Source organism: Rhincodon typus, chromosome 37 (genome assembly GCF_021869965.1).
Source record: "Rhincodon typus isolate 14 chromosome 37, sRhiTyp1.1, whole genome shotgun sequence".
Taxonomy (NCBI): domain Eukaryota; kingdom Metazoa; phylum Chordata; class Chondrichthyes; order Orectolobiformes; family Rhincodontidae; genus Rhincodon; species Rhincodon typus.
This window is the reverse complement of record NC_063368.1, coordinates 479,311-488,594: the sequence shown is the minus strand read 5'-3', so window position 1 is coordinate 488,594 and position 9,284 is coordinate 479,311. Positions and strand designations below refer to the sequence as shown.

The 9,284-nt window shown below is 41.7% G+C and overlaps 1 protein-coding gene across 2 annotated transcripts; it reads left to right on the top strand.

The window, feature by feature from the left end:
* Positions 1-385: 385 nt before the first annotated feature.
* On the top strand, positions 386-5,199 carry LOC109938186 (ATP-sensitive inward rectifier potassium channel 12-like). 2 transcript variants are annotated; one of them, XM_048617535.1, is made up of 2 exons: positions 386-409; positions 3,940-5,199. In XM_048617535.1, the coding sequence occupies exons 1-2, from the start codon at positions 386-388 to the stop codon at positions 5,197-5,199; spliced, it is 1,284 nt and encodes a 427-aa protein (XP_048473492.1). The 2 variants fall into 2 exon arrangements, with proteins under 2 accessions (XP_048473492.1, XP_020392219.1); XM_020536630.2 differs by lacking the exon at positions 386-409 and having other exon boundaries at positions 3,901-5,199.
* The last annotated feature ends 4,085 nt before the right edge of the window (positions 5,200-9,284 follow it).

The window sequence follows — 9,284 nt, the reverse complement described above, 5'->3', positions numbered from 1 at the left end:
GTGTGAGTCTGTGTCATATAGAGACTGAGAGTGAGTTTGTGTCAGAGAGACTGAGCTTCTTTGCGACTGTCCGAGAACCAATGATAATTTTTCTTTTCCCTCATTCCCTGCAGTTGTTACATTACATTTGTATCTCTGTTCACCAGCTATTTTCCTGTTCTTCCCTTTGACAGTTCTCTTCATCTTTTCCAGTCTCTCCAGGTTTTATTGCCCTTCTCGTTCTCATTCCTTAGTTAATATCTATCCTTAGTGACCTCGTCAGTATTAAGAGTTTGATATAGCCTCAATTTTTTTTAAATTTAATCTCCTCATAGAAGGATTATGAGATTAATCAAAGTGGCCGAAGACCATTTATATGTGGGCTGGTCTCTCTTGTCTCCTTTGAATGGCTGTTGGGAGGATATTGGCAGTTTATGTGCACATCGAGAGCTGAAGGAGGTGAGGGGGGTGAAGGGGGTAGGCAGGAGTGATGGTGAAGTTTGAGGGTTGAAGGGGGTAAGGTGCCAGAGGTCAACCTACACAATTGGCAAGGAACAATGTCGCGGTAGCATTTGAGGCAATTAACCTGTCCGAAGTCGAGTGCAGCAGACAATTTCATCAAAGTTCATCAAAATTCAGAGGCTGCACTTTTGTACTCTCTTGCAGATGGCAAGCTGCTTTTAATGAGCTGATGTTTTTGGATTTTTGCAAAACAGTTGAAAGAGGCCACCCAAAAGTCTGTCACCCATGATTAGGGCTCATGAGATTGGCGGTAATATATTATCTTGGCATGAGGATTGATTAATGGACAAAAGAGAAAGGAGGAATTAAAGGCTCATTTGTGACTATGAGGTACCAGGAGCAATGTTGAGACTTAAGGTACTAACAGTCTCGATCAATGATATAACTGAAGGGATGGTGCAGAACGTATCCAAGTGTGCTGCTGACAAAAATGAGGGAGAAAATTAATCAAAGAGGAGGATAGAAAGGGACAACAAAAAGCCTTATACCGATTAAAGAAATGGTTAAGAACAGATGGTACACAATGAAGTGTGAAGTGATGCACTTTGGCAGAAAAACAAAAGGCAGAATACTTTTTACACAGTGAGGAAAAAAAATCCACTCACTTTCAGATGGATTTTGGTGTTCGTGTACATGAATCACAAAATGTATGGTGTTGGGGGATGGAATCTTTGGCACACCTCCTCAAAATAAAACATGCTTAATATTTCTGTTCTCTTAGATGCCACCATGTTTAAAACCTTTCTCTCCACATTTTGCTGTGTGCCAGCTGCTTTTCTCTCACAAACCTCCTTGTTCCCTAGCTTCACTCTTTATTTTCACCTAACATACAGACCCTAAAACACTCTCTTCCATTTGTGACAATGTTTTCTCCGGTTCCATGGAAGTGGTCACCACTGGCCTCTCCTGGTTACTGACATACCTACAGATGAACTTTTGCAACAGCCTTACTCCACAGAATGAACCAGGGTAGAATATGTGGAGCCTTTAAAGGTGTTTCATTTCCCTTACTGACATTCTGGTTTTTGGTACTTATTTGCATATTTAGCCTAATTTTTGTCAAAATTTGTAGAAGCAGGAGGAGGCCATTCAAGGGCAACTAGAAACAGACAGTAAGCATAACCCACAGTGACAGCCACATCCCATGAACAGCTAAACAGAAGGAAATGTGCTAATCTCCTACTGCCCATATGCAGACATTTTCTCATTTCATTTCTCAGTGTCCATGCTCAAATTTTTTGATAATGCTGCTGGGCCTCAAACTCCCCAAACCAACAAACAGTCATCGAGTCATAAAGCGCAGAAAAGGCCCTTTAGCCCATCGAGCCTGCACTGACAGTAAATACCACTAAATGTGCACTAATCCCAATTTCCTGTGCTTGTACCATATCTTTGAATGTTCATAGAATCCTTACAGAGTGGATTCATGCCATTTGGCCCATCGAGTCCACACTGTCTAACCAAAGAGCATCCCACCCAGACCCAACACCCCCACCCAATCCCTGTAACCCTGCATTTCCCATGGCTAATCCACCTAGCCTGCACATCTTTGGACTGTGGGAGGAAACCAGAGCACCCGGAGGAAACCCACACAGTCAAGGGGAAAACGTACGAACTTCACACAGATAGTCGCCCAAGGCTGGAATCACACCTGGGTCCCTGATACTGTGAGGCAGCAATACTAATCACTCAGCTACCGTGCTGCCCAAGATCCAGAACCTTGAGTCACTGGTTCTGCAGTGTTTCCAGTTTTTCATTGATTAGGACACACTGCAATGTTTCCTTCTTAGGACCAAAGTGGAAGAAGTGAGAAAGGAGATCAAAAGGAATGAAGTAAGATAAAGGAGGTGAATAGGTGGAGAAGGAACGGAGCAGAAAGAGATAGAAGAAGAGAGGGAAAGGAGAGAGAAGAGAAATCTGTGAGGAGAGGGGGAGTATGATAGTGTGAAGAGAGAGGAGGAGAATGTGAAGAGAGAGGGAAGAGGGAGAGATGATTAGAGAGTGAGGAGAGAGGGAAAGTGTGAACAGAGAGGGGAGAGAGGGAGAGATGAACAGGGAGTGAGAAGAGGGTGAGGACAGCAGGAGAGAGGTAGATGAACAGAACAGGCAGAGGGGGACAGTGTGAGGACAGAGAGGAGAGAGAGGAGAGAGAGAAATGAACAGAGCATGAGGAGAGGCAGCAGCAGATATTCAAGCCTCTGACAGGTTCCCTTTGCATAAACCAATTAAAACGTACTCTCTGACACTGTCAGTCAGAGATTTCAAACTGCTGACTAATCTGGCATCTGTCTGCAATGTTGTGAATTGTGTTTGGAAAATCTGCAGAGCAAGTGGAGTTGACGTGTCCTTGTTTTTACCTTTTGAGGTAACTGTAGGGAAGGACACAGGTGGAGCAGGTAAAGGCGGTAGTTTGGTTTTGTGAAGCAGTGAGTGTGTGGAATCTAGGGCATAGCCATCTTCCTGTATCTCCCAGTAACTCCCACTCTCTATGCTATCTCTTTGTTTATCTGTTTAGGCTGAGCTTTGTCACAATTGATTAATCTTCTATTGGAACATGACATTTTTGCCGTTGTCTCTTTAGCAGAATATTTCAGAGATATGTTTCTAAATTTCTTCCTTTTGGTAAAGCAGACTTTACAGTCAGTCTATTTCTGATACTCTCCAACTCTGTTGCAAACAAGACACTGTTGCTTTAAAATAATAGTCATGATTTGAACTGCTAAAGTGCCTTTGAGGTCCCATAAATCATCTCCCTGTTACCAGGGAAACCTGTGGAAATATCTATGGGTGCTTCTTGTCATAGTGCATAGTGAAATAGAGAGATGGAAAAAGGAAAGAAATGGGAGTGTGAGACAGTGCCCAGGGAGGACAGGAGAGAGGGATAGTGTAGAGGGAGAAGAGGGAGAGAGGAAGAGAGTGACAGGGCTGAGGGAGGAGAGGAAGAGTGTGACTGGACTTAGGGAGGAGAGGGAGAATGTGACTGTGCCCAGGTACGAGAGAGTGTGATGGTTTCCAGGGTTAAGCTGGGATATGATTTGTATGAATACATTAGATTTTAACCCCTCTTGCCTGGATATATGTCACATTTAGATGGGTATGATAAGAATGGTGTACAGGTGTGTGTGGTGTGACGGGTATGCTGTACAGATGGGGTAGGGAGATGTGGTGTCTTCAGTGGTTATAGTGAAGAAGTAGGCATGGTATATTGTGTGTATATGTGCATCGGTAAGTACTGTGATTAAGGCAAGATAAAATTAAAATTAAATATTGATACTTCTTTTGTCTTTCCAGGTCAATGTGTTTTCACTAGTTCATGGCTGGTCTGACTGTGTGAGGGATTTGGGAAGTTCCTGGAACATTTTTCAGAAGACTTCCATCTAACCTTCTCTCCAAAGACTCATGATCATCACAGCAATGGGTTCAGTACGGGCCAACCAGTACAACATGGTGTCGTCAGACAAAGATGGCGACAAACTCAGCATCTCTTCAGCTGCCAACGAGCAGGACAATGGCAAGATCCAAACGCACCGTAAATGCCGCAACCGTTTTGTAAAGAAGAATGGCCAGTGTAACATCTACTTCAGCAACATGAGTGGCAAGTCGGAGAGGTACATGGCTGATATCTTTACAACCTGTGTGGACACTCGGTGGAGGTACATGCTCATGATCTTCTCCACTGCCTTCCTGATTTCCTGGTTGGTCTTTGGTTTCGCATTTTGGTTCATTGCCATGATGCACGGAGACTTGGACAAGTCAAGGCATGAGGAAAGCTTCAGACCTTGCATCATGCAAGTTAATGGCTTTGTAGCAGCCTTTCTGTTTTCCATTGAGACACAGACTACCATTGGCTATGGCTTCCGTTGTGTCACTGAAGAATGCCCAGCTGCTGTCTTCATGGTCGTATTTCAATCCATCATTGGCTGCATTATTGACTCTTTTATGATTGGCACTATCATGGCAAAGATGGCACGGCCAAAGAAAAGGGCACAAACTCTACTGTTCAGCCATAATGCTGTAATATCGATAAGAGATGGCAAATTATGTCTGATGTGGCGAGTGGGTAATCTCCGAAAAAGTCATATTGTGGAAGCTCATGTCAGGGCCCAGCTAATTAAACCTCATGTCACAATAGAAGGGGAGTATCTCCCTCTCGACCAAAAAGATCTTAATGTTGGTTACGATGTTGGATTTGATCGTATCTTTCTTGTGTCCCCTATAATTATAGTCCATGAAATTGATGAGGACAGCCCTCTTTATGGAATCAGTAAGCAAGACCTGGAGACTGAAGATTTTGAGATTGTTGTCATCTTGGAAGGGATGGTGGAAGCCACAGCTATGACCACACAAGCACGAAGCTCTTACTTGGCTAATGAGATCCTTTGGAGCCACCGCTTTGAACCTGTGCTCTTTGAGGAGAAGAACCACTACAAAGTGGATTACTCACGGTTCCATAAGACTTACGAAGTGCCCACGACACCCAGCTGCAGTGCCAAAGATTTGATGAACAATTCATTTTCGATGGTGCCAGTCAACAATTCCTTTTGTTATGAGAATGAGCTAGCATTGCTGAGTCGGGAAGAGGAGGATGAGGAACAGGCAAACCGCATCCTGGATGTCGACAACCAATTTGAATTTGACCAGCTGCAATCTACTATCCCATTGGACAGTCTCTCTTACCAAAGAGAGTCTGAAATTTAATCTCAAAGGTGCCATTATTGAGTTAAAAACAACTTAGATGCTATGCAGTGTTTGAAATAAAATACAGGCCAGACATCAAGCGTTGTGACCTGAGGACACTCCCAATGCATTGAGGGATTAGTTTCACAATCAATAATTCGAATGCAAGGAAAATGGCAGGAATGATTTGAGATCAAGGCTGTTCTTTGTTCTCCCATCTGTTTGAATTCATTGTCGTGAGAGATTCACAATGGGAGGCAAGCACACTCATTTTAAAAACACTGCAAAGAAGTTTTGTACATTCATGCCTGCTGACTATTACAGATAACATTTCAAAAGTCAGGCTTCAGCCAACCTTTCTGCAGTAAATAGCTTATTTGGATGAGGTTAAAAACTTGCTTTAATCAAAAAATACTTATAGAATGTTCAAAGGGTTCTTTTTCTCATCCAGCTTTGAAAATAATGTAATCAAATGATATAGTCTTGGATGTTCACATTTAATCTTGGGAATTAATCTTTCCAAAATCTAAGATGCTTAAAAACAAGGGGAGTTGGTGAATTTGTTGTCTGTAGAAGAACCACTAACATGAGCCATTGTTTTGATGTCTGGTGAAAATGTACAACCCAGCAACAACACATGTTAAACCTCATGCTCAAAGGTGCTCACCCCTCAAGCTATTTCTTCAACATTTCCAAAGCAATAGTATAGAAGTTCTGTTTAATATGTACTTCAGCTAGGGGGGATTTCTGAAATTCTTTATCTGTTTCATGTTGTAGAATTAAAGTGGCTGAATCTGACTAGACCAAAATATCAACCACTGCTTTCTCAAAAGCCATCTCCCCAAATCATAAGTCAATCTCACAAACACACTCGATTCATTCCAATTGTACATTTCAAATAACATTTAAGATCTCAATTTCTCTCCCATTTACAACTGTTTACAATGATTCAGTTCTTATGATATATTTTATATTCAGTGACAAACATACCTTCATAAACTAATGTCTAACAAACAGAAAGTTTGTTCAACATCTGTCCCATTCAGCAAAGCAGTAGTACCATACAACACAATGGAGGACATGATTTCATGAGTATGTCAATAATCTGTGCAACAGCTTTCCCAATTTTGGCACAAGACCTAGTTGAAAATACTGCAGGGTCAATAAGGTAATATGTACAACTGTACATAAATCCTAGTGGTGAGACCATTTGAGGAAGGGAGATTTTCCACGTGTTTTGCGTGGTTATCCAATAGGCTAGACCAGTTTTAAATTTCAGATTTATTAATTGAATTTAAATTTCAACATCTAATGTTATTGGATTTGAATCCATGTCCCTAGAATATTAGCCTAGGGCTCTGGATGACTAGTCCAGTGACATTGCCATCATGCCCATGTTCAAGTGCCATGCAGATCTTCCAAACCATGCACCAATGCATTGGCAACAGATCTATAGAATAACTAGACATGGCAGGAATGAATGAATGAATGAATAAAGGAAGGAATGAATGAAGGAGGGAAGGAAGGAAGGAATGCTTGAATGAATGAATGAAGAAATAAATGGATAAATGAATAAATAAATAAATAATTAAATAACTAAATAAATAAAATAGATAGATAGGCTTTAGTAATACCTTTGATAAGGTTCCGCATGGTAGCCTAATTAGTAAGGTTGGATCATATGGGACTCAGGGTGAACTTGCCAATTGGATACAAAATTGGCTGAAAGGCAGGGCACAGAGTGATGGTGGAGGGTTGTTTTTCAGAATGTAGGCCTATGACCAGCAGTGTTCCATAGGAATTGGTGCTGGGTCCATTTTTGTCTGTCATTTATATAAATAATTTAAATGAGAATATAGAAAGCATGGTTAGTAAGTGTGCAGATGATATCAAAATTGGGGTACAGTGGACAGTGAAGAAGGTTATCTAAGATTACAAAGAGATCTTGACCAATTGGGTCGATGGGCTGAAAAGTGACAGATGGAATTTAATTTGGATAAATGTGAAATATGAATTTTGGTAAAACAAACAAGGGCAGGACTTATACAATTAAAAGTATGGTTGTAGACATGCTCACCGAGCCGGTGGGATTGGTTGCAAACATTTTGTCACACAGCTAGGTAACATTGTCAGTGTGCCTCTGGTGATGTGTCGGTGTTCTATCCCGCTTGTTATTTATATGCCTCGGTTTTCTGGGGTGATTGGTATTACTTCCGGTTTTGTTTCTCAGTGGTTTGTACACAGGGTCTAATTCAATGTATTTGTTGATGGAGTTCTGGTTGGAATACCAGACCTCCAGGAATTCCCTGGCATGTCTCTGTTTGGCTTGTGCGATTATCAATGTGTTTTCCTAGTGTTGTGGTTCATTTAAATAGTGTCCTGATGTAGCTCCATTTGTGGGCATCTAAATGAGCCACAACACATTGCAGCAATCTGGAACTATGCAAAGCAGAACAGGAACATTTATATGGAGTCTCCAAACGAAATAGATACCTGAAAAGCACAATCTGCTGCTACCTTTGAGACAGACCACAATAGGAAGACGCAACGGGACCAGATTCACTAGTCATCCTACCGTACATCAAGGACATTTCAGAGATGACCACATGACTACTCAGACCCCTAGGTATCAGAATAGACCACAAAATGACAACCACCCTATAACAGCTACTGACGAACGTAAAGGATCCCAAACCAAAAACCGGCAAAACTGGGGTAATATACCAAATACCATGCAAGGACTGTGAGAAACACAACATAGGCCAAACTGGAAGAAAATTGACTATACAGATACATGAATACCAACTAGCCACCAAGAGACACGATCAATTTTCACTTGTCTCACTACACACGGACAAAGAGGGACATGAATTCAACAGGGACAACACATCGATAATTGCACAAGCCAAACAGAGACACGCCAGGGAATTCCTGGAGGCCTGTATTTCAACTGGAACTCCATCAACAAACACATTAAATTAGACCCTGTGTACAAACCGCTGAGAAACAAAACTGGAAGTAATACCAATCACCCCAGAAAACCGAGGAATATAAATAACAAGCGGGACAGAACACCAATACTTCACTGGAGGCGCAGTGATGATGTTACCTAGCAGAGTGACGAAACGTTTGCGATCAAACCCAGCGGCATGGCGAGCATGACTACAAACTCATCCAGAACCCAAGCTACAAATCTTCTCGAAAACTTTAATTAAAAGTAGTGTCTTGAGCAGTGTTGTAGTTCAGAGAGACCTAGGGGTTCAGATACATAAATCTTAGAAATTTGCATCACATAGCGATAGGGTGTTAAGAAACATTTAGCATGCTTGCCTTCATTGCTCAGACTTTTGAGTACAAGAGTTGGGATGTTATGTTTAGTTTGTACAGGACATTGGTGAGGCCTCTTCTGGAGTACAGTGTCCAGTTCGGGTCTCCCTGTTATAGGAAGGAGAGGGGTCAGAAGAGATTCAACAGGATGTTGCTGGGAATTGAGGGTTTGAGTTAAAAGGAGAGGCTATGACCTTTTTCACTGGAGCGTAGGAGGTTGAGGGGTGACCTTTTAGAGGTTTACAAAATCATGAGGGGTATAGATAAGTGAATGGCAGGTATCTTCTCCCCAGGATGGGGGATTTCAAGACTGGGGGCATATTTTTAAGGTGAGAGGATTCAGATTTAAAAATGACTTGAGGGGCAATTTCTTTACACAGAGAGCGATTCGTGAACTTCCAGTGGAAGTTTGGATGCAGGTACAGTAACAATGTTTAAAAGACATTTAGATAACTACATGAACAAGAAATGTTTGGAGGGATATGGGCCAAGTGCAGGCAGTTGGGAACAGTTTAGTTTGGGATTATGGTTGGCACCGAAGGATCTGTTTCCATGCTGTATGACTCTATGAGTATAAATGAACAGAGTAGGAATAACCCAGAACAGCGGTAATAACAGGAAATAACAGGACAACATGGGAATGACTCAAAATGTTTGACTGGAGTTTCTGTAAATCCTCCTAATGTGATATGTGCTACTTTCACTTTATATTTTTTAATGATTTTCCTATTTAATTGACCTTGTAACAAACCTCTGTTGGATATTTACAGGGGAGGTTG

Coding starts and splice junctions, on each gene's coding strand:
- LOC109938186 (XM_020536630.2), top strand. CDS start 3,901: ATGATCATCACAGCAATGGGTTCAGTACGGGCCAACCAGTACAACATG.